Source organism: Erpetoichthys calabaricus, chromosome 8 (assembly GCF_900747795.2).
Source record: "Erpetoichthys calabaricus chromosome 8, fErpCal1.3, whole genome shotgun sequence".
In the NCBI taxonomy this organism is placed as follows: domain Eukaryota; kingdom Metazoa; phylum Chordata; class Cladistia; order Polypteriformes; family Polypteridae; genus Erpetoichthys; species Erpetoichthys calabaricus.
The window spans coordinates 6,682,213-6,708,500 of NC_041401.2; the positions used below are offsets into that span (position 1 = coordinate 6,682,213).

Here is a 26,288-nt window from a genome sequence, read left to right on the forward strand (position 1 = left end):
AAACACAGAAAACTAATGTATATACACTTCAATTACAGTAGTACAAAATAACAGATACAACTCAAAATATTATACAAATGCAAGGACTAAAGCCAACGTCACATTACATGACTTTTTGTTGCAGGGTATGTCAGGTTTACTAATCACAGTCACTGATTCCATTGCTGCACCGGGTCAAATTACACGACTGAAAATTGCATTTACCAACCAAGCCCCGGTCTTAAAGCACAGTTGTCCTCGCCCCATTACTGACAACCCGACGGAGCTGGGGCTGTACATAGGCTTCACATCACTGCCCTTTGTTTCTTTATTAGATACGTTTGTATATAAAGTGCAAAGCACCCAATTACAAGAGCCCATGTCAGTCAATCTGTCTGTTTGCATGAAAAAGCTCAGCCTTCCCCTGCGCCCGTTTTGTTGAGATGTGGCACACTTTTCCGTCAAAGATATTTGTCGAGACTATTCAATTTTCATCCAGATATCTCAAACAGATTGAAGCGTACAAAATGTTGACATTTCACATTTTCCCGTTGAAAATCATTGGTGAATTTGCACACTTGTCCATCCTAAAATAGAGAAACGTTTGGTGCAACTTCAACTAGCAGTAAGTTTACTGTTTCAGTTCGACCTTAAGAGTGGTTGCTTGAACTTGTATGTTTTGTAGATTTTCCTCTTTTTATTCATCTGACAGCCACTCGAATGCGAAATGCCAGTAAGTCAAACACTGGGCTGAGCAACAGCTCACTCAGCAGCGCCCTCTCCTGGTGCTTTAGGTAAGTTAACTAATTGAGAACAAAAAAAAGTAATTTCTCTGGAAATATATGAAGGGGAATGTAATTATGTAAGCATAAATAATATTGAATTGATTGAAAAAGATTATCTGCAGATTGTTACTGTAAAGCACTGACGTTATCAACTTGCAGCTAAATGGTGTTTGAACTAATTAATACTTCAGGAAAGGCTCCAGTTACTATCTCACTAACAGATAAACAAGGCTTGAGTTGGGAGAGCAATTTTTGCTGTTTCTGTGGCGATGGGAGTATGGGATACCAGGCTGCTTACTGCTTTTGCTTATTGACACATTTACAAGACAAAAGACGCTGAATGGAGAGGAGCGAAGGGATTTAAGGTGGGCCGGGTTTACGCATATTATCATAGGCTTTGGTAATTCTAGTGTTATCTTAACCTTATACGCCCCACCTTAACTAAAGCCTCTTGTTCTTGTGCTTCATTGTTTCTGTGCTTTTTGTATTCTGGTGGTGTCTGAATCTTTTGTGGCTGATCTTTTTTATGATATCTGCCTGCATTTGTCTGCCTGTTTGCATTTTCACCGCTTGCATTTTTTTGAATTAGTGTGTTTAGAATTCAGCTTTCAAAGAAAAAAAAATCACAGATAGTGAACAGCTGGGACAATTGGGAAAAGCTGACAAAGCCATTGTAATTTGTTGAGACAATTATGCAATTATCTTCTTTAAAGGAATTGACTATTTAATGCAGTGAATTCAAGTCAAAATTGTTTAGCAAGAAATGAACAATCAAAGAAGCTAGTTCAATAAATAAATGTAAAATTAAAAGCGCCACCTTCTGCAGCTTCCTAACTAACAGATCTCAGCATGTGTGGACTGGAAACATCACATCCTCCATGCTGACCCTCCACACAGGAACTCAACTCCACAGAACTGTGAGCTGGGCCGCCTGCTATAACTCTGTGGCCATCGACCATCATTATATCTGCAGATGACATTGCCATCAGAGGCCTACTCACCAACAATTGATGAGACATCTTACACTTGGTGGTGCCAGACAACAATCGAACCAAGCAAAACCAAGGAGCTGGGTGGGCATAGACTTCAAGAAGGGGGCAGCGTGTGGCGAAAACACCTTGTGCTCTAGCTTAATCAGGGGGCACATCTCCAAACCTGATATCATTTTCAACATGTGACCCTCAAGTATAAGTCAGATTTAAGGATCTTATAGCACATACAATGTTCACAAAATTAACCCTATGATGCTTGCCCTCCTCAGTGTTTTGGCACTGTAACCATATAACCCTAGCCTCCCCATCCATCCATCCATTTTCCAACCCGCTGAATCCAAACACAGGGTCACTGGGGTCTGCCGGAGCCAATCCCAGCCAACACAGGGCACAAGGCAGGAATCAATCCTGGGCAGGGTGCCAACCCACCGCAGGACACCCACAAACACACCCACACACCAAGCACACACTAGGGCCAATTTAGAATCGCCAATCCACCTAACCTGCATGTCTTTGGACTGTGGGAGGAAACCGGAGCGCCCGGAGGAAACCCACGCAGACACGGCCTCCCCAGCAATCTTCAACTATTTTGGAAACTAAATATTTTGATTTATTAAAGTAAAATGTTATTATATGATGATGGTGATAGACCACACTGTTATAACACATTGATACTATACCAGATCTAATTATGCAACTGTTTGACTGACAACCGTCTCCCCGCCATTTTGGAATGCAGGGCAGGTGCTGCCATCTATCAGCAACAACAGTGGTTCTCAACCTGTGGGGTGGGCCTCCCTAGGGGGGCGCGAAGTAATAAAAAGGGGGGCGCAAAGATGTGGAAAAAAGAAAACAAGAATCAAAAATATGAAAAATACATTTATTGAAACCAAAACAAATTAACTTAAACTATATTCTGATACTAGAAAAATAAATATAGAGTTAGATAAATGTTGATAAAAGTTAAGTAGGTATAATAAAATATGTATCTATGATTTATCATTAATTAAAAAAGAACAAATTGGTATTAGTGGGCTCCTTTCAAAAAATGTTAGGGGGGGCGCAATTAAAACTGTTATGAAAACTTGGGTCGCAAATACTTAAAGGTTGAGAAACACTGGGCAACAAAAAGAATTTTAAGTGAAATGTCTATGTGCAGGGCAGGTGCCGTGAATTCTCTATGTAATAAAATTAGTAAGTTATAGCGTAATGAAAATTGCATAATTAGATCTGGACCACAAGCTGCATCACTTACAGTCTTGCAGTTTTTATTGTTTTCTACCATCTTAATACATAATTCACCAGTCTCCTCACTCACTCACTCACTCACTCACTCACTCACTCACTCACTCACTCACTCACTCACTCACGTCCATCCGAAGCCGAATGCGCAGTCGCCTTCTGCGCAGCTGCCCGAAAAACCTTACGAGACCAATATCATGGCAGGCGGCGGAATTACGGCCACGAAAATTCAAAGAGAAAGGCGCCTTCGACCGACATCCAACCCCAACATCGCGGGAGGCAGCGGATTTACGGCCGCAAAAATTCAAAGAGAAAGGCGACTTCGATTAAAGCTCTAGAGGTCTGAAAGGCGATTTTGACTACAGCTCGAGGCCTAATTATGCATTCATTCAATACACCTATATCAGGTTTGTGGTGCTTATACTTATTACTATTCCACTCGTGCCCGTTTCATCTTACGTTGTCAAAACGGGCTCTTTGTCTAGTCCTCTATAAAGAACTAACACGAAAACTGCATCTTTGAGTGATGTGCTTCAAAACAGGTGCTAGTGCCAGAAGCAATGAAGAAATGATTTTCAGCATCCTCCAGTCAATCGCCATAGATCACTCCTTCCTCATGGGGCTCTCTCTTCTGGTATTAAATGACCGAATTTCCTCAGGTATGATGCAACCTGCGCTGGGGTGAGTGCCAGGTGGGGAGTTTGACTAGGGTGGTACACTTGTCTCATCGTTCACTGATGTCCTAAAGCGAGCTCAGGGAAGAAACATCTCATGGAGCAGATGTGGTAAAAGCACTGATTGTTTTGAGTTGATCCTATGCTAAAGTACAACTGAAATTCTTTCTGTTGTCTTCTTCAGAACTTCCGAGAAAAACCAAAAGTGACCTGCGCGTAACAAAGCGGCAGTGTAACTTACGTAAGCAGCATAACCAGCTGGCGGTATATTACGTGTGTAATCTAATACAGAGAAGGCCGATATTCCTGCCAGCTACGTTATGACCGCACAGAGGTGTAGTGGCCTTTCAAGAATACTGTATGTCTCAATAGAAGCAGAGGTCAAGATTTCAAGAGTAGAGTAGCGTACTGTAGCAGATGTCTGCAGGCTGTTATTCAGGTCATCAGGGTTATGACGATAGATAGGTGTACTGGCCTTCTGAGTATACAGCGATCATCATCATTCTTCGTTGTCGTTTAGGCTCAGCACCATCCTTGGAAGAAGGAGCACGTTTGGGAGCCATTGCAGGGGGTGAAAATTGAAGCGAAGTTCAACACAAAGAATCCACACAAAAATCACACACAGCACAGTGTAAAGTAAACCGCTCGGCGAAAAAGCTTGAAGCGAAATGACAAGGGGAGATACTGTGGGATCTAGGCATCAGTCAAAGCACCAATCACAGGCCCGATTACAAAGCGGGAAGCTGTGATTTGTCGTCTCCCTCCCATGTAACAGATCACAGCCCGTGTTACAACGCACTTAGTCACCGAACTTGTTTTGTTGTTCTTAGACTAGGAAATACTACTACTATATTTAAAAACCTGCTAAGTCGTGAATCCGCGAAAAGTGAACCGCGAAGTAGTGAGGGATTACTATATACTGCTTTGCGGCTGGCCCAAAACCGGCCTGCCAGGATCAAAGGGTTAACAATTACGGTCAATATTACCACAAAATGAATCCCTTAAAAGAAAACAAACTGTCACACAGCTCAACAACGCCAAGCACAGGATACCCCCAAGTGTAGAGCTGAGGAGCATAAGGACAAGGAGAGCTAGAACTGGAATTTTCCTTAAAGGATGAATTTGGTATTTTTCAAGTTGAAGATATTTCTTCATAATCATGGAGAATATTAATTTGCCATGTTGTAAAGTGAACCATTCTTTATTAATTAAAAAAATCCTTGTCTATCCTTGCAGCTTACAATGGGGCATAAGGGTACACTGGTCCATCAGTGAATACAAAAGCCTTAAAACTTACTGAATGCCAAACTAAGAAAATGTCATTGAGTATTGATCCACATAATTGTTGGAAGAAGGTAAAAAAAGCAAAACATAAATAGGATTTCAAACGACTGCATAATTAGGAGGTCAGGCCCACCTTGGATTAACATTTAAATAAAAATAAGACATACACTAAATACACTAAATAAAATAATGAAACCAATGGAACCCGCTAACCCATATGCTGGGCGTCCTGCATGCTGTGATGTTTGCATTCGGACACAAAGATGGAGAGGCCCACCTATGAATTTTTCTGAAGAACAGTTGTTGCTGAAGAAATAACAAACATCAACAGAGCTGGATGATGATACATATTGGGAAGATTTCTCAAAATTCTCAAAAATTTTGTTTGTTTTCCATTTATTTTGACCTACAAATCAAAAACCAGCCCTTTCAACTTTCTCATATATGAAGTTGTGATAAACGGCCGGCAGCTCATTCCGGCCGGGACGTCCCTGAACTGAAAGAATGGAAGTAGGCAGAATTTTCAGGACACTGCCTCCCCCAGAACGCTAGGTGGCAGCTCCCCTGTATGGTAGCTATACCCCGGATTCCCTCAGGGCATCCTGGGACATGGAGTCCATTTCCTCAGCCCTGTTGGGTGCCGTGGGTGCTGCCAGGGGTAGTTCATAAAGGACCTGGGGACTCCTACTTTCCCTACAATCTAGAAGTACTTTGGAGTCAGGAGGACAGAAGCTCACAGTACTTTCAGGTTGCTTAAGAACTGATGAGGTGTCATTTGACCCAGAAGAAGAGAAGGAGTACTTCCGGGTCAAGGAATATAAAGGACTGGTCGAGACTGAGCAGAGAGAGAGCCAGAGTTGGGAGGGAGTGTGACGGAGCTGCTGGGAGGAGAATTATAGTATTGTGATTATTGTGAATTGTGGTGATTTGGGGCACTATATTTAAGAAAAGGATTAAAATTCTGCTTGGTGCTTTTAAACGTGTGTCCTGAACATCTGTCTGTTGGGTTTCATGGGGCAAGAGCGCCCTCAAGCGTCCACAAAGTATAGGGAAAGTATTGTAACTGTCCAAAAATTCGATGGTGAGATTTTTACGAATCTCGACATTTTAGACCTCCCTGACTTTCTTGTATACAAAGTATAGGGAAAGTATTGGAGTTCTTTAAAAATTGCATTTCGAGATTTTCATGAATCTCGACGTTCTAGACCTATCCGAGTCCAAAAATACAATTTTTGGAATTATGTCAGTGTGTCTGTCTGTGTGTGTGAGTAATCACAATAACTTGAGTATGCTTTCACTTCGGTCAACCAAATTTTGCATACAAGTATTAGGTACAAACCGTAGATTTCTACCAAATTTTGGGCTATTTCCGCTAACCGGACATGGTACTTTACCGGAACACATGCTCCATTTTCTTTTTATTTATGCAGCTGTCGCTTTATTCAACTTTACTTTTATAGTAATTGTTAATATTATTCATTTGATTTGATTTGTTCTTGATAGTTCTTTAATGTACATTATATTAAAATATAATCATTTTTTTGCGGTTTACTCCTCAAATATTAATCCCCATATCTGAGTATACGAGAATGTCTAGGGGAGAGCACTCCCGAATTTTTCCTCCCTTTTCAATTTTGTTCCGTCATTTCCCAGTCTAAGTGCCATATGTTTGTTTTGAGCAAACCAATTATAACAATCAGGGCCATTGTGTTCAGGCTGGACTCACACTGAAGTTAAGACAACACATTGGACTGGACATTAGATATACATAAACCACCCACGACATGTGACAAGAAGAGACACTCGACTGTGACATGGCCACTCCATTTCATGGAGATTGTAAGCTCACTGACCTTTCTGGGAGTGTGACTAACTGGTTGGGTTTACCATCACGAGTTGGCTGACTCTGATCCCACATCTGCTTCATCGTGAGACTGAAGAAGAAGAGGAAGTTTGAAGAAGAAGAAGAACCGTCAGTCTCTTGGTTAATAAAGCTTACAAAATCATTCAATAGATGAGAAGCTGTGTACCTGTTCAAGGTCTAGGACACTGCGATCACACTGGGTAGGTGACAACTGAACAAAATGGACAGGGAGGTACAAACCTCGTACTTAACAGAATACTCCACCCAAATATGAAATTATTTTAAATGTTACTTATGTTACTTTTTAGTGGATGCCGAAAACAATTTTTAATCTCAAGCTTTTGTGGAGAAATTTAACTATGAATAGTTGACAGGCGGCCAATGCAGGATGGTGCCAAACGATGTGAAAACGTCCATGGAGAAAAGGAAAAAGAATTCTCACGTAACTCGTGTTGCATTGCAGCCACACACATTTTTTACAGTGCCATCCATAATGTTTGGGACAAAGACACAATTTTCCTTGATGTACCCCTCATTTCAGGCTGAGCCTACAGTAAGAGTGCTTATTGGGGTGGTGTGGTTTAAGTGGGTCCACCTCTTCAAGTATAACTCTGCCTACTGACATCATTATAGTTCACAGAAACTAAGACTGTGTCCGCATGACTACATCTTCATCCACATTAGCATTTTGACATTGTTTACAAAGGATCTAGCTGGATAGAAAGGCACTATATTATGAATAGATAGAAAGGCACTATATGATAGATAGATAGATAGATAGATAGATAGATAGATAGATAGATAGATAGATAGATAGATAGATAGATAGATAGATAGTGTGGCAGATGGCCAGGGGTCCTGCCCAGCAGGGATGCCTGGAGGGTGAGGGAGAGGAGCAATACCTTCCCCGGGCCACGAGAGGGCAGCCACCCTGGTCTGCATGGGGGCCACGGGAGCACAGCTTGGAAGCTCAACCTGGTTGGGGCCCGTGGTCACTACCAGGGGGCACCCAGATACTTGTGGAGCCCTGGAAGGCAGCGCTTCCGCCAAACCAGGAAGTGCTGCAGGACCAGGGACCAGAGATGTATGCCTGGAGTGCTTCCAGGTGCAAGGGCAACACTTCTGCCACATTGGGAAGTGCTGCCGGAAGCTTGTCATCGAGCACCTGGAGCACATCCGGGGAAGATATAAAAGAGGCAGTCTCACTCCAATCGGGGAGCCGGCGTCGGGTGGAAGTGGACAGAGCTTTCCTGGGAGGAGTTGTAAGCGATAGGGAGAAGAAGGAAAACAAGGAAGTTTAAAGAACTGTGTTGGTGATTATTGCACTGGGGCTTGGGTTTGTAAATAGGGGTTGCAATTAAAGCGAGTGTGTTTTAAGATGTTCTGTGTCTGCCTGTGTGTGTCGGGTTCAAGCTTTCCACAACAGATAGATATAGATAGATGGACAGACAAAATACACACTCAACTCAGTGCCACTTGCTGGACTCATTGACCAGACTCTATGATACTTGATGGAATATTTGAGAATTAAACTGTGCTGCCTGAGCTATTTTTGGGTCGACCCTCATATAGGTGGGGGGGGGGGGGGGGGGGGGGTTTGGGGGAGGGAGGGTAAAGAAATTTAGGGAACATTTCCTAAACAGGTGATCACAGGGGGTTTGCAGATACAGTAAGTGCAGACTGAATAAGCAATTGAAACTGGATTTATAATTTGGTCAAGAAGGACAGAGTTATCAACCTTAATGAAGCCTTTCAAGAAAACAACACTAACATGGCCAATGGACAAGAGTGAGATGGTGTGTGCGTTGTGTGTGTGTGCGCACCCTGCGGTGGACTGGTGCCCTGCCTGGGGTTTGTCTTCTGCCTTGCACCCTGTGTTGGCTGGGATTGGCTTCAGCAGACCCCCGTGACCCCAGAGTTAGGATATAGTGGGTTGGATAATGGATGGATGGATAATTCTTCCCAGAGGTGGCCATGCAACCAAACTGAACATTTAAGGGAGATGGGCCTTGATACGAGAGATCACCAAGAAGTCAATGCTCACTCTGGCTGTGCTCCAGAAAAGCTGTGTGGAGATTGAGGAGCCTTTCAGAAGGATAACCACCACTGCAACACTCCACTAATCTGGGCCTTGTGGCAAAGCGGCCAGATGACACATGAAAGCCTACTTGGATTTTTCGAAAAGACATCTGAAGGACTCTCAGACTGTGAGAAATGAGATTCTCTGTTCTGATGAAACCAATATTGAGCTGCTTGGCCTGAATTGTAATCTTTGTGTATGAAGGAAACCAGGCACCTGTGCAATACCATTCCAACTCTGAAGCATTATGGTGTCAGACTGGGAGACTAGTTAGGGTTGAGGGAAGGCTGAACAAAGCAAAGCACAGAGATGTCCTTAATGAAAATCTACTCCAGACCTCCATGGACCTCAGACTGGACTGAAGTTTCACAAAGCAATGACAACTCTGGAAATGTCCTTCAGTGGCTCAGCCAGAGCATGGACTTAAACCCAACTGAACATGAGATGATTGACAGCAAAATGTTAACAGGTGTACTGAGCTCTGCATTCCAGGAACTCCTGGAACTTTATTGTTGTACCTTACAAGTCCAGGAAGTGTCAAGAAGGCATTTGGGGACTCCCAGAGCATTAGATAGATAGATAGATAGATAGATAGATAGATAGATAGATAGATAGATAGATAGATAGATAGATAGATAGATAGATAGATAGATAGATAGATAGATACTTTATTAATCCCAATGGGAAATTCACATTATGAATAGTCCCTCGCAGACAGATTTATACTTAACGTTCAAAGAGCGCTTATGTACACGCATCATGGCTGCCACGCGTTCCCAGCGCTCTTTTGACGTGACTTCTGAGCACATCGTCAAAAGCAAAAATTTGGGTGGCGCAGTGTGCTCAAGTTACGGTACGTGACGTTGGCATCGTTGTTTACTATCAAAATGGCTGAACACTTCAAGGAAGAGCTGACAGAGCAGGTTAGAAATTATTGTTATCTTTATATTGTGATGACCTCTGTCCATTGTGACAAACATGCATGCCAGCTCTATGGAAATGTACAAGACGGAATGGACACAAATTAAGAGACAGATATGTCTGTGCAAAGTGTAAATTGTCCAATAAAAGAAGTGAGGATTCTGCTGAAGCTGTGTTTTGTCGCTGTTGCCGTCTTTTTTGCACCTTCGCAACAGCATCAGAATGTAGAGAAGTTTTATCGTCGACATCTTTCTACTCTCAACTCACAACACAGCGAGACCGGACATTGTTTTCTCACCATGAGGATGTCTCACATATTGCCACCTGGTGGAATCCTCCAGATTTACTTAAAAACATGTACAAGTATAGTAAGTGCACTGCTTGCGTAGCAGCAGCATCCTCAAGTGCACGTGTCGCGTCGCATCAATTATATCCCAGCCCTAAGGGGTTGATGGAGAAGGACACGGCACACAACACTGGACAAAGATCAGGGACACTAAATAAGTGCTGTCTTGTTTAAGTGACTGTGGTTTTTACAAGGCGTTTCCCACAGCTTTAACAGTGGACGGTGACTCTGCTAGAAGCGCGACTGTGAATCATATTTTGATAAATAAACACACCAGTTATCCGGCTTAACTTCCATTCAGCGTGTGTCTCGGTCTTTCCATCTCCATTCTCATTTCAGTCATTTTCTTTTTCCATCTCCAGAAGTGAAAACCCAGAACAGGGTTTGTGGCCACACCTCTAGCTCCGCCCCCACCATTATAAGAACCCTCTGGGACAGGAAGTGTCTGTTCAGTCTTAAACCAAGAGGTACAGGAGATGCTGCAGAGACTCCCGACGTTTATCTTAAACTTGTGTACCGCCTTCAATAGCCCACAACCTCGATGTTTTGAGACCCAAATGTTTTTATGCGTATTAAAATAACGCCTTAAAGCAGTCAAGGCAATCTGCTCCACAGCGGAACTGACCAGGCTACAGTCCTCTCAATCCACATACGTACCTGGACTTTTGTGTTGCATCGGCTGCTGACTTTAGTGCTTCCTCTATAAGAGGAGAAATCATCTTCTCTGTCACTTCAGTTAACACAGAGAACGTTGGCTCTACAATGAAGTCAATGAAACCTGCAGAAGGCGACAGACAGATGGACATTACAAAAAAAGCCTGTGTAAAAAAAGCGTGCTAAGCCAACTTATATCTACACTTCTCCACCGTCCTCGAAGGGGGACATTTAGCTCCTCAAATCAAGTTTGAAATAGACAAGAAATACACAATATTACAATCCAGAATGACGTCCTGCAGATAAGGCTCAGGTCATATTAGGACTCTCAGAATGTAGAAAGAGGTGGAAGTGACCTCTATACAGTTCAGCAAACCAGACTGCGTTACTAGAAAGTGATTAAGCCTTGATTTTGACAATTATGGCACCTTTAAAAAGTTTTCAAGTTATTGTTATATTAAAGGTTAATCAAAAAGTAAGCAATCTGGAAATTACACAGTAACCGTAATGGACAGAAGCTGACGCAACACAATACATTTGTGATGGTTTATGGGTGCTTTAAACACGCACAGTGCAGACTCTGCCGATAGTTTAGTTCAGGGATTCTCAAACTTGGTCCTGGGGACCCATGGTGGCTGCTGGTTTTTGTTCCAACCAGCTTCTGTTTTGTAATTGGACTCCTGGGCTAATTAAGTAAACTGATATTTCCCAGATTCTGTGTTTGGGAACAATATACAGGTGCTGGTCATAAAATTAGAATATCATGACAAAGTTGATTTATTTCAGTAATTCCATTCAAAAAGTGAAACTTGTAAATGAGATGCATTCATTACACACAGACTGATGTATTTCAAATGTTTATTTCTTTTAATGTTGATGATTATAACTGACAACTAATGAAAGTCCCAAATTCAGTATCTCGGAAAATTAGAATATTGTGAAAAGGTTCATTATTGAAGACACCTGGTGCCACACTCTAATCAGCTAATTAACTCAAAAGCCTTTAAATTGTCTCTCAGTCGAGTTCTGTAGGCTACACAATCATGGGGAAGACTGCTGACTTGACAGTTGTCCAAAAGACGACCATTGACACCTTGCACAAGGAGGGCAAGACACAAAAGGTCATTGCTAAAGAGGCTGGCTGTTCACAGAGCTCTGTGTCCAAGCACATTAATAGAGAGGCGAAGGGAAGGACAAGATGTGGTAGAGAAAAGTGGACAAGCAATAGGGATAACTGCACCCTGGAGAGGATTGGGAAACAAAACCCATACAAAAATGTGGGGGAGATTCACAAAGAGTGGACTGCAGCTGGAGTCAGTGCTTCAAGAACCACCACACACAGACGTATACAAGACATGGGTTTCAGCTGTCGCATTCCTTGTGTCAAGCCACTCTTGAACAAGAGACAGCGTCAGAAGCGTCTCGCCTGGGCTAAAGACAAAAAGGACTGGACTGCTGCTTTCTGATGAAAGTAAATTTTGCATTTCCTTTGGAAATCAAGGTCCCAGAGTCTGGAGGAAGAGAGGAGAGGCACAGAATCCACGTTGCGTGAGGTCCAGTGTAAAGTTTCCACAGTCAGTGATGGTTTGGGGTGCCATGTCATCTGCTGGTGTTGGTCCATTGTGTTTTCTGAGGTCCAAGGTCAACGCAGCTGTCTACCAGGAAGTTTTAGAGCACTTCATGCTCCCTGCTGCTGACGAACTTTATGGAGATGCAGATTTCATTTTCCAACAGGACCTGGCACCTGCACACAGTACCAAAGCTACCAGTACCTGGTTTAAGGACCATGGTATCCCTGTTCTTGATTGGCCAGCAAACTCGCCTGACCTTAACCCCATAGAAAACTATGGGGTATTGTGAAGAGGAAGATGCAATACGCCAGACCCAACAATTCAGAAGAGCTGAAGGCCACTATCAGAGCAACATGGGCTCTCATAACACCTGAGCAGTGCCACAGACTGATCGACTCCATGCCACGCCGCATTGCTGCAGTAATCCAGGCCAAAGGAGCCCCAACTAAATATTGAGTGCTGTACCTGCTCATACTTTTCATGTTCATACCTTTCAGTTGGCCAACATTTCTAAAAATCCTTTTTTTGCATTGATCTTAATTGATATTCTAATTTTCCAATATACTGAATTTGGGACTTTCATTAGTTATCAGTTATAATCATCAACATTAAAAGAAATAAACGTTTGAAATACATCAGTCTGTGTGTAATGAATGAATCTAATATACAAGTTTCACTTTTTGAATGGAATTACTGAAATAAATCAACTTTGTCATGATATTCTAATTTTATGACCAGCACCTGTAGAAATTAGAAAACTAAGTTTGGTAAAAAAAAAACCATTAAACTACTAAGCAGTTACATGGGGAAAATGTATTTGTCTTTTTTTTTAACATTTTCATCTTGATTTTCATTATACTTTTCCAGGTGTTGTACTTGTTTAATTAATTCATTATTTACTAAATGGCTGTGTAAGTCCAGGCTTTCTAGAAACTATTGAAATTGTCAGAAAAAAATTGAAATGCAGACTCAGCGGTTCTGTTTTGCTAAGCGAGTTCCTCACTTGTTTCTTTTTCCTCAGTGGTTTCGCTGCGGCAATGGAGTTGCCTTCTTTCAGCTTCATGCTGTAGCCTCGTACTTCTTTCTTCTTCCAACTTGTTCACTTGGGGCCGCCTCGCCGGCTCTTTGTGCTTCAAGCTGTAGCCTCGCACTTGCGGGCCGGACAGACAGACAAACACACTTCCACGCGTAGATGTTCATACGAGGTGACACACAAAAATAACAGGACTGGGCTTGGGCTTTCCTGGAAAACCGTCTGGAGGTCAGGCGGACGTGAATCATAGAAGTATATCCCCTCTTACACGCCCTCTCAAACCGCTGACCGACCAGCTAGGTATATCCTGTGAATAGCCCAGTCAGTATTTGCACAACAATCGCTACACGAGTTGCTGCGACAATGTCGGGTGAAAAAAAATCGAACAGCAAATCAACACCAAATTTCTTGTGAAACTGAACAAAACGGCCACAGAAACTTATGAAATGATAAAAAGAGTGTACACCGATAACAGTTTGTTTCAGAAACAAGTTTTTGAGTGGCACAAGTGTTTCAAGGAAGGACAAGAAAATGTGGAAGACATTCAACGCCCAGGTCAGTCGGGGAGGAGGTGGGCTTCACCAAGACAACGCTCCCACGTACAATGGTTTTTCCGTAAAGCAGTTTTTGACTGACAAATACATTCCTGTCCTCGATCCTCCTCCCTATTCGCCTGATTTAGCTCGCTGTTCCCAAAAATCAAAAGTGACCTGAAGGGAACACATTTTTCTTCAATGGATGAAGTGAAGACAGAAGCCCGTTGAAGAGACTCAAGCAAGAAGAACTTCCAGCGCTGTTTCAATCAAAAGATACATATGGAGTGGTGTAGAGATCGGGAGGGGGAGTACAGAGAAGGTGACAAGGTTTAGAATTCTGTAATTCATCAATAAATATTATTTTTTTCCAATCAGGTTATTTTTGTGACACACCACGTATACAGGGCTATTCAAAGTGTAAGAGCAGATTTCAAAAATTTATATCAAGCAAAGTGTATAAGATAGAAACATATAGCGCACATCACTGGATAGAGGAAAAGTTCAAAGTTTAAAAGCCCACCTAAAAGTACCAGTGAATGCCTCTGTGGTATAGTGGGTCAAAATGGCCAGTTTTAATTAAATAATTGCCGCACTCACGGTTTACATAGATAGATAGATACAGTTAGGTCCATAAATATTTGGACAGAGACAACTTTTTTCTCATTTTGGTTCTGTACATGACCACAATGAATTTTAAATGAAACAACTCCGATGCAGTTGAAGTGCAGACTTTCAGCTTTAATTCAGTGGGGTGAACAAAACGATTGCAAAAAAATGTGAGGCAACTAAAGCATTGTTTGAACACAATCCCTTCATTTCAGGACAAATTAAATAACTGGAAATCAAATGTTCATTTCTAATACTTGGTTGAAAACCCTTTGCTGGCAATGACAGCCTGAAGTCTTGAACTCCTGGACATCACCAGATGTTGGGTTTCCTCCTTTTTAATGCTCTGCCAGGCCTTTACTGCAGCGGCTTTCAGTTGCTGTTTGTTTGTGGGCCTTTCTGTCTGAAGTTTAGTCTTCAACAAGTGAAATGTCTGCTCAGTTGGGTTAAGATCAGGTGACTGACTTGGCCATTCAAGAATTTTCCACTTCTTTGCTTTAATAAACTCCTGGGTTGCTTTGGCTGTATGTTTTGGGTCATTGTCCATCTGTATCATGAATCAATTTGACTGCTGTATTTAGCTGGATTTGAGCAGACAGTATGTCTCTGAACACCTCAGAATTCATTCAGCTGCTTCTGTCCTGTGTCACATCATCAATAAACACTAGTGTCCCAGTGCCACTGGCAGCCATGCACGCCCAAGCCATCACACTGCCCCCACCGTGTTTTACACATGATGTGCTATGCTTTGGATAATGAGCTGTTCCACACCTTCTCCATACTTTTTTCTTGCCATCATTCTGGTAGAGGTTGATCTTGGTTTCATCTGTCCAAAGAATGTTTTTCCAGAACTGTGCTGGCTTTTTTAGATGTTCTTTAGTAAAGTCCAATCTAGCCTTTCTATTCTTGAGGCTTATGAGTGGCTTGCACCTCGCAGTGCACCCTCTGTATTTACTTTCATGCAGTCTTCTCTTTATGGTAGACTTGGATATCGATACGCCCGCCTACCCCCTGGAGAGTGTTGTTCACTTGGTTGGCTGTTGTGAAGGGGTTTCTCTTCACCATGGAAATGATTCTGCGATCATCCACCACTGTTGTCTTCCGTGGACATCCAGGTCTTTTTGCGTTGCTGAGTCCACCAGTGCTTGCTTTCTTTCTCAGGATGTACCAAACTGTAGATTTTGCCACTCGTAATATTGTAGCAATTTCTCGGATGGGTTTTTTCTGTTTTCGCAGCTTAAGGATGGCTTCTTTCACCTGCATGGAGAGCTCCTTTGACTGCATGTTGTCTGTTCACAGCAAAATCTTCCACATGCAAGCACCACACCTCAAATCAACTCCAGGCCTTTTATCTGCTTAATTGATAAGGACATAACGACGGACTTGGCCACATCTGCCCATGAAATAGCCAAAGAGTCAATTGTCCAATTACTTTTGAGCCCCTGAAATGAAGGGATTGTGTTCAAAAAATGCTTTAGTTGCCTCACATTTTTATGCAATCGTTTTGTTCACCCCACTGAATTAAAGCTGAAAGTCTGCACTTCAACTGCATCGGAGTTGTTTCATTTAAAATTCATTGTGGTCATGTACAGAACCAAAATTAGAAAAAAATGGTCTCTGTCCAAATATTTATGGACCTAATTGTAGATAGATAGATAGATAGATAGATAGATAGATAGATAGATAGATAGATAGATAGATAGATAGATAGATAGATAGATAGATAGATAGAAGTTTAGCGAGGGGGCGTGGTGTGTGGTGGAGTAGTTCTTGGGGAATTCGTGATACAGGTGATTCTCACTTAAGTGCACAGGTGAGGACTCATCTGCATCCGTGATTGTTCCCGGGAGCTGCTAATTGCCACAGCTGATCCACGTCCCCGTAATATTAAACAGAAGCGCGAGGCGGCTAGCAGGGCTGAAAAACAAAATCAAAGAAAAGAAAGGCAGAGGTTGCAGAGGAAGAAAGCAGAAAGCAAGTGTGTGAGAAAGAGAGAGAGCGAGCGAGTGAGCACTCGTAGGCAGCTGGACAGTGAGCCCTAGTGGGGTGTTTGGCCGACACCTAGGGTAGTTGGTAGTGGTCGCTCCCGATGAGCATTCTGTGAGGAGCGGGAGTGACCAGCAGAAGGATGGCTTGCCGTGGTAGACAGTGGGAGTCGGAAGGCTTGAGTGATGGATTCCACAATGTAAGCATCCTGGCCGTTGGGGAAAAGCCAAGTCTCGGTCTGGAGGAAGCGCAACCGAAGCCAGGGATCAGGAAGCCTCCAGATCAGGAATGGAAAGAAGGTCAGCTGCAGGAAGGGTGACTGCCCTGTTGAGAAGCCTGATGGGAGAAGCAGGGGAGTGCCAGGTAAAGGAAGGCACTGTGCTTTGAACTTTAAAGAGACTGTTTCCAGCCATTGTTTTAACCTCGTTTTAAAGGATTTATTTATTGTTTTAACCTCCACTATTTCACTTCTGTTTTTACTGGATTATTTATTGAAGAAACTGTGATATACTGCACTTATTTATTTTGAATACTGTTTTGTTGGCTGTTTTTAATAAAAGCACTTGGCACTTTTTTACACCATCCCCTTGCTCCATTTGTTATGCCTTACTGCCAAGCTCATCGGTAACATTACCGACGGTGTTGGGTTCAAGGACTCCCGAAAGTAAAATGGGAGCGTGGAGCAGAACCCGCATCGTCACAGCCACCGAGCACTGACTTCCTTTTCATGCAAGATGGTGTCCCACCTCATTTCCACTTGGAGGTCTGGAGTTACCCAAATGACACCATTCCAGGACGATGGATTGGAAGAGACGGACAACAAAATCTTGCTCATCGTCTGTGGCCTCCCAGGTCTCCAGACTTTACACCCTGCGATTTTTATCTATGGGGGTACATTAAAGAAAGACTGCATGTTCCACCTATGCCCACAAACCTTCAAGATTTGCGTCATCGAATTAAGGAAGCTGTGAATTCAGTAACTAGGGACCGGTAGACTCGTGTGTAGCAAGAAATGGTCTACTGTTTTGATGTTTGTCGTGCTACACATGGTGAAGGACCATAGGACCAAACTTTGATGCCATCATCTCTATGCTACACCGATCCCTCTCCCACTTGGACAGAGGCAGTGGTGCTGTAAGAATTATGTTTCTGGACTTCTCTAGCGCCTTCAACACCATCCAACATCTGCTCCTTAGTGACAAGCTGAAAGAGATGGGAGTAGATTCATACCTGGTGGCATGGATCGTGGATTATCTTACAGACAGACCTCCGTATGTGCGTCTCGGGAACTGCAGGTCTGACATTGTGGTCAGCAGCACAAGAGTGCCGCAGGGGACTGTACTTTCTCCGGTCCTGTTCAGCCTATATACATCAGACTTCCAATACAACTCGGATTCCTGCCACGTGCAAAAGTTTGCTGACGACACTGCTATAGTGGGCTGCATCAGGAGTGGGCAGGAGGAGGAGTATAGGAACCTCATCAAGGACTTTGTTAAATGTTGCGACTCAAACCACCTACACCTGAACACCAGCAAATTCAAGGAGCTGGTGGTGGATTTTAGGAGGACCAGGCCCCTCATGGACCCCATGATCTTCAGAGGTGACTGTGTGCAGAGGGTACAGACCTATAAATACTTGGGAGTGCAGCTGGATGATAAATTGGACTGGACTGTCAATACTGATGCTCTGTGCAAGAGAGGACAGAGCCGACTATACTTCCTTAGAAGGCTGGCGTCCTTCAACATCTGCAATAAGATGCTGCATATGTTCTATCAGATGGCTGTGGCGAGTGCCCTGTTCTACGTGGTGGTGTGCTGGGGAGGCTGCATAAAGAAGAGGGACGCCTCACGCCTGGACAAACTGGTGAGGAAGGCAGGCTCTATTGTAGGCACGGAGCTGGACAGTTTAACCTCTGTGGCAGAGTGAAGGGCGCTCAGCAGGCTCCTATCAATTATGGAGAATCCACTGCATCCACTGAACAGAATCATCTCCAGACAGAAGAGCAGCTTCAGCGACAGACTGCTGTCACCGTCCTGCTCCACTGACAGACTGAGGAGATCGTTCCTCCCCCACACTATGCGACTCTTCAATTCCACCCTTTGGGGGGGTAAACATTAACATTATACAAAGTTATTGTCTGTTATACCTGCATTGTTATCACTCTTTAATTTAATATTGTTCCTTTATCAGTATGCTGCTGCTGGAGTATGTGAATTTCCCCTTGGGATTAATAAAGTATCTATAATAATAATAATAATAATAATAATAATAATAATTCATTACATTTATATAGCGCTTTTCTCAGTACTCAAAGCGCTATCTATCTATCTATCTATCTATCTATCTATCTATCTATCTATCTATCTATCTATCTATCTATCTATCTATCTATCTATCTATCTATCTATCTATCTATCTATCTATCTATCTATCTATCTATCTATCTTTGAACTTTCCTCTATCCAATAATGTGTGGAATGTGTCTCTGTCTTACACAATTTGTTTGAAATAAATTTTTGAAATCTGCTCTTTCACTTTGAATAGCCCTGTATAAGATTAGTGGGTCTGATGCTAAAGTAGTTGTAGCCTTTCGTGATTCAGTGCTGTTTGCCTGGGTGTCTGCTCTGCTCGTTGTTAACTGTAATTATTAAGATATAATGAAGGGAGCAAACTGCACAGAAAACGGGCAAAAGATAATGAAATCAGCAAAAGAGAGCTAAGCATTTAAATCTATAGCAAAAATAGAAATACGAGGTGAGACACAAAAATAACTGGACTCAGCTTGGGACTTTCCTGGAAAACCGTCTGGAGGTCGGCCGAATGTGAATCATAGAAGTATATCCCCTCCTACATGTCCTCTCAAACCGCCACCAGTAGGTGTATCTTGTGAATAGCCCAGTCAGTATTTACACAACAATCGCTACATGAGTTGCAGCGACAATGTCGGGTGAAAAAAATCCAACAGTGAATCAACATCAAATTTCTCACGAAATTGAACAAAACGGCCATAGAAACTTATGAAATGATAAAAACAGTGTATGGTGATAACAGTTTGTCTCGCAAACAAGGTTTTGAGTGGCACAAATATTTCAAGGAAGGACAAGAAAATATGGAGGACGTTCAACGCCCAGTTTGGTCGGGGAGGAGGTGTGCTTCACCAAGACAACGCTTCCGCGCACAATGGTTTTTCCGTTAAGCAGTTTTTGACTGACAAAAACATTCCTGTCCCTCGATCCTCCTCCCTATTCGCTTGGTTTAGCTCGCTGTTCCCAAAAATCAAAAGTGACCTGAAGGGAACACATTTTTCTTCAATGGATGAAGTGAAGACAGAAGCCCGTTGAAGAGACTCAAGCAAGAAGACTTCCAGCGCTGTTTCAGTCAATGGAAGATACGTATGGAGTGGTGTAGAGTTAAGGAGGGGGAGTTTAGAGAAGGTGACAAGGTTTAGAATGCTGAAATTCATCAATAAATATTATTTTTTTTTACCCATCCGGTTATTTTTGTGTCTCACCTCGTATTTCTAAATGTCTAATAAATATAAAAATCATGCTGTGGTGCTTTTCTGAATGTAGAATAAGAGAAGAGGAAACAAAAATACCAGTTAATTAAATTTGATCAACGTTATCAGCTGTTGTCACTGATGATGAATCTGGTTGGAACAAAAACCTACAGGCACAGATTGTCGCAAAGATCGAGTTAGGTTCTCCCTGGTCTAGTTGAAGCCAAGTTCAAATGAACCTGAATGCTATGCTGCAACACTGTTGAACAATCTCTCACCATAGTGAGATTTCCTTTGGTGGAACCCATAAGAAAATATCCTAAATAACTGGATGTGAGTGATTGTTCAAACTCACCGTTTTCTTGAAATCATATCAAACAAGTCTCCAATTGCACAATCAGTCATTTGGCCTATTTAAATGGAGAAAAGTCATCACTCTGATGTTTTGTATGATCGCGTGTCCCACTCTGAACAAGGACCAGAGAAAGCAAAGCAGAGAGTTGTCTGAGGAGACAAGCATGTTAAAGGCAGAAGGCTAGAAGACCACCATCTCCAAGCAGCTTAATGTTCCTGTGACAACGATTTCAAATATTATGAAGAGGTTTAAGGTCCATAAGACTGTAGCCAACCTCCACAAGAGGAAAATTGACCCCAGAATGGACAGAAGAATACTGAGAATGGCAGAGAAAAAGCTAAGGATGATTTCCAAAGTGATATAAGCTGAACTACAAGGTCAAGGTTCATCAGTGTCGAGTGTTCGAGTGACCGTGGGTTCAATGGAAGACGATCCAGGAGCACTCCACATTAAAAAGCCAGACTGGACATTTACTAAAATGAATATTGACAAGCTACAGTGCTTCTGGGAGAAGGTCCTTTAGACAGATGAGACAAGACTTCAGTTTTTTGGCAAGTCACATCAGCTCTATGTCCACAGATGAAAAAATTAAACTTTCAAATAAAAGACCACCATAGCTATCGTGAAACATGGAGGAGGCTCAGTTCTGTTTTGGGGATGCTTTTCTGTTTCTGGTATGGGGTGCCTTGAGTCTGTGCAGGGAACAATGAAATCTCAAGACTATCAAGACGTTCTGGAGCGAAACGTACTGCTCAGTGTCAGAAAGCTCCGTCTCAGTTGCAGGTCAAGGATCCTCCAACAGGATAAGGAGCCAAAAAGCAGAGCAAAAAGCACCCAAGATTGACGAACAACAAAATATCGGACTATTCTGAAGTGGCCCTCTAGGAGCCCTGATTTGAATCCTACTGAAGATCTATGGTAAGACCTGAAACATGCAGTCCAGAGAAGACCCCCTTCAAACCTGACCCACCTGGAGCAGTTTGTTCAGGACGAGTGGGCCAAACGACCTGTGAACAAGGTGCAGAAGTGTCATGGAGAGCTCCAGGAGTCTCTGCTTGTGTGGCCAAATATTATGTTAAGGATTCCCATCAATTGTGTTATTATTTTAAAAAGATTAAGAGGTGACCTGACTGAAGCGTTTACAATTATGAAGGGAACAAGTCCAGTGGATCGAGATGGTGACTTTAAAATTAGTTCATCAAGAACACGGGGACACAGTTGGAAACTTGTTAAGGGTAAATTTCACACAAGCATTAGGAAGTTTTTCTTTACGCAGAGAACCCCAGACACTTGGAATAAATGACGGAGTAGTGGGGTGGACAGGAGGACTTTAGGGACTTTCAAAACTGAACTTGATGTTATTTTAGAAGAATTAAGTGGGTAGGACTGGTGAGCTCTGTTGGGCTGAATGGCCTGTTCTTGTGTAGATTGTTCTAATGTTCTATTTAAATATTCAGATGAATTAAAACTCCAAAACAAAGCCTAATTTTTGTTAAATATGCAATAAACAATGATGGCTGCCAATAACTTTTGTCACTTTCAAGTTATTTCAGAGACAATTGTGAGTTCTGCTTTTTTCGTGGAGAGGTACCACAAATTTGTTCATGTCTGTAGTCCATACTAGGACTGAGCACTGTTGTCTATTGCAGTGTTTTTCAACCAGTTTGCCAGGGCACAGTGGTGCGCCATGAGAGGTACCCAGGTGTGCCATGGCAGCACTAGTGTAGTGCAGGTGGTTGAGACCTGTCTGAGGGGGACAGGCCTACCTAGAGAAGCTGACATAAAAGCAGCTCCATGATCGCTATGTGGCAGACACAACACTCAGAGCACTTTGGACGCATCTCCAGGCTGCTAGAGTCCATCTGCCTGGATGTGTGGTCTCCAATGAGTCTGACAGGGTTGGTGGATAGTGGGCATAAGAGTTGCATCTGAGGCAGACAGGGGCAGGAAAAAGGATGAGACAGCTGGGAGATGCAACCAGGTGCTCACTAAGTGGCATGTCTGCGAATGCTAATCTCGAAGCTACTTTTTTAAACAGCCTCTCCGATAGTCCCATTCCTTTGGACACTTGAACACATGAGTGAAAATATGTGTTTGTGCTTAGTAGAACAATAGTGTGCCACGGGATGTGTTTGGTTACAGAAAAAAACATTGGGAAACATTGGTCTATTGTGCTGGTGATATACCCCCAGCCCCCCCATAAATCCATCCCTTAATCTTTCACTCCGACTGGGATAATAATTGAAAACCATCCCTGCCGGGTTATGCCTCCAAGTATACTGCCGGCTGAGCCAAGAGTCTCTCCCCACATCCCAGTTGCGGTGCCAGTCCATCCGTTTGGGCACATAACAACAATTTGAATTTTTCAAAACGGAGGCGAGCTTTGCTGACCCTCTTAAATAATAAGTACTTTGAGAACAAAGAGAAAGACAATGCAAAGGTAAGAAAATCAGTACAACCTATCTGTGACCGGGCTATCATCGTGGATTTGCGATCGCAGAGAGGAGAAAAGGGCAGGCCAAGATCAATTTCCTTGTCTCCCTGAAAAAATGAAAAACACACATGTTAGAAAATAAAATGGGATAAACAGAAAAGTTCAGTTCTGCAAGAGAAGGAGGGGGAGAAGACAGCAACAACAGAATTCTGGCCAAAGACAAGGTGGGGTCATTCTAGCAGGTGAGCAGCATGTAAAAACACTGGCCAGAAGGAAATGTTGGACACCAGTTGGAATGCCATCACAAAGGTTCCACCACATATGCTGTTTAATATGGAGGCCACAAGGGGAGTATTTTGGGTTTTGGTCTGTTAGCACCCCCTAAATAAATATATATATTTTATGACAGTCCCAACTGATTAATCCTAGACAGGATTATTATCCATACACTTTGTAATCTCGCCCAGAAATTACTAGCTAGATAATGATTGAAACCCAAAATGGTGGCACAAAATGGCGATGCAGTAGAACACAAAAGGTAATGACTCAACAGCTATTCACTACAAAATGAAAAGGCTCAAGAAAAATAAAAAGTATAAAGTCCTATTAAAGAGCATAAAGTTACTGAATGTTATAACACAATGGAATAGACGTGCTGTACCACATCAAATCAGTGATAGACTGAAAATACAAGACCTGTCTGAAGAACTCCTCCATCAGGGCCGTCGTCCATCGCTGATGAAGCTCCCAGGATTTCGCTGGATGGCTGATATCAGCTGCATGCAACATCAAGGACATGGCTTTGGCCTTAAATATCCTGGAGTGCAATGGTCGGAATTAAAGACACGTGTCAGTGCGAGTGAAACCAAAACAGAGAAGGAAACAGAAGCCCAAACTTACCCTTCTGGCTGCTGCAAGGCATGTTTTAATGTTTTGATCTGCTGAAAATGACAGGACATGTCCGTCGCCAGCACCATGTCAATGACTAAAGTGCGGAGTTCACTACAGAAACAGAAAATGAGATTACACAGTACATATATGGTGTCTACCTTAATAAAAGGATCAGTGTCCGTGTGTCTGTTCCATTCCAACAGATGGCATATCAGAAACATTAATGCTGCTTTTACAAATCCCATGCCAAATGGCTATGTCAAGATCAGGATTCATTTCTGGAGTTGTGCCAGCTTCTAATTAATGTTGAAATATTTTACTGTTTTCGTTGTAAAATTTTGGGTCTACCGTTAGGGTCACGTTCCATGTTTCCAGGAGTGTTGCTAATGAGGTTTCACCCTCCGGTTCATAACCGTGACTGGATGAAAGTTTAGCTAGGATCTCATTTCTTTATCCAATCTGCAGACACAACAGCTTAAGAAAAACAAAAAATACAAAAAAATAAAAACTATAGCCTCCAGTTGGCTGAGATCTCCAGGACTGTGATTTGTTGTTGAGTTTCTCTTGTAAAATTTTAATCTCCACCATTGTCAACTGGCCATAGATCACCAATGAATTAATGGAGAGGTACTGTTGGTTTTCCATTTATGTTTAATTACTTATGTGCAATGGTTCTGTATTTAGTCATTAGTATCATCCATAATTTAACTTGGAATTGTCCACAGTGCTCTGCACCTGCACTCAGTGAAGAACACTACACAAGTTGTGTTGTATTGGAGTGCACTGAGGTGTGAGTCACTTCAGGGCAGGTCAGAGAAGTCCCTGACCCACTTTTGTGGTACTTTTGGAGGCTCCACAACAGAGGTCCGGTTTACTTATCTGAACTTATCATGACTTACAAACCAGAACGTACATTAAGATCTCAAGATGCTGGTCTACTTATGATCCCAAGGACTAACAAAAACAACAGTGGGAGGTCGAGCTTTTAGTTACAGGACCTCCTAAAGCCGTGGAGTGGTCTGCCTGCTACTATAAGAGATGACCCTTCGGTCTCAGCTTTGAAATCCCGGCTGAAGACTCACTACTTCAGTTTAGCACACCCTGACTAGAGCTGCTGATTAACTGTACAGACTGCATCTCTGTTGTTAGTCATTAGCACTAAAACAGAAGTAACATGATAGTTAGAATTTGTTACTAACCCTCACCTCTTCTGTTTCTCTTCTTGGTACTCAAATGTGGCACTTGGTGCCACTGCCCACCTGCCAAGTTGTTTTGCCTGCCTAAGGTAAAGTCATCCCTGATGGAGGCTCGCAGGAATCGAGGGAAAGAGGGGTCCTTTCATCAGATTAGCACTATTTCAGCCGTGGAATGGCCAAATGGGGGAGGCACAGTGCCGGATTAACCAATAGGCACATGTAGCATATGCTACGGGCCCCGCAATTTCGGGGGCCCCCAAATGGTGGACCCAATATTTAATGAAAAAGTGTAGCATTGAAAAACTGGTCTTTAAAAATATTATCTTTACGTTTTTAAACTGTAAATTTCTTACACAACAAAACTTTAGGGGCCCAACACATAAAATTCACATAAATATTATAAGCTTCTTATTATAATCGAGAGTAAAATAATTATTTAGTCCGGTTTGAACTGTTCAGAATCTAAACTTCAGATGATGCAGACCAAAAGGGCCCCCAAATCTGAAATGTGCTACGGGCCCCCAAAGCTCTTAATCCGGCCCTGGGGAGGCAGCTTGATGGTTGAGGTCTCCAGGACTCTAAACAAATCCAAATCATATTATGTGATATCATCTACTGTTAAATACTGTTCCGTACTTGTAAAATGTTTATTTTTATATTGTATTGAGGATTTGTTCTGTTCTGTGTATTGTATTGCATTGACCCCCACTGCACACCCAACCTACCTGGAAAGGGGTCTCTCTTTGAACTGCCTTTCCCAAGGTTTCTTCCATTTTCCCTACAAGGTTTTTTTTTTGGGAGTGTTTTCTCGTCTTTTTAGAGAGTCGAGGCTGGGGGGCTGTCAAGAGGCAGGGCCTGTTAAAGCCCATTGCGGCACTTCTTGTGTGATTTTGGGCTATACAAAAAATAAATTGTATTGTATTATATTGTATTTAGCAGGGAGCCAGTGAAGCTGCTGAAGGACAGGAGTCATGTGTTCTACGGAAGGGGTTCTGGCAATAATCATAATAACAAATAACAACAACAACAACAATAACAATGCTATGCCATTTAGCTCCTCTTACCGCCAGTCGTCCTTTGATATGTTGACGAGGATGTTCATTTCATCTTCTTGCATCAGCTTGTACGCTGCACTTACGTGGTGATTTTCTAGGACGGATCGGTCGTTGTACAAAATTGCCACATCTGACCTGCACAAATAAGCACTGCTGTCATCACTCTCTTTTGCAGTCGTTCACAGGTTTACCTGACCAGATCAGCTATACAGTAATATTTTTATTTTTAATAATGACTAAGGTGAGTGGCCCTGGCTGTGGCAGTTTAGCATTTACAAAGTAAATACAATTTAGCCAGAATGCAG

General features: G+C 42.6%; 1 protein-coding gene across 4 annotated transcripts in view; it reads right to left on the reverse strand.

The window, feature by feature from the left end:
• The window catches only part of pde1a (phosphodiesterase 1A, calmodulin-dependent), a 517,554-nt gene that overhangs the window by 25,629 nt on the left and 465,637 nt on the right, over window positions 1-26,288 (reverse strand). For 3 of the 4 annotated variants that reach the window (XM_051930634.1, XM_051930636.1, XM_051930637.1), the window contains 6 exons: window positions 25,993-26,118; window positions 23,742-23,843; window positions 23,538-23,658; window positions 22,867-22,948; window positions 10,825-10,945; window positions 6,810-6,890 (listed from right to left, as the gene is read on the reverse strand). In XM_051930634.1, coding sequence (XP_051786594.1) covers window positions 6,810-6,890; window positions 10,825-10,945; window positions 22,867-22,948; window positions 23,538-23,658; window positions 23,742-23,843; window positions 25,993-26,118 — 633 coding nt within the window. The remainder of the gene's footprint in view (window positions 1-6,809; window positions 6,891-10,824; window positions 10,946-22,866; window positions 22,949-23,537; window positions 23,659-23,741; window positions 23,844-25,992; window positions 26,119-26,288) is intronic. The other variant, XM_051930635.1, reaches the window with a different exon arrangement.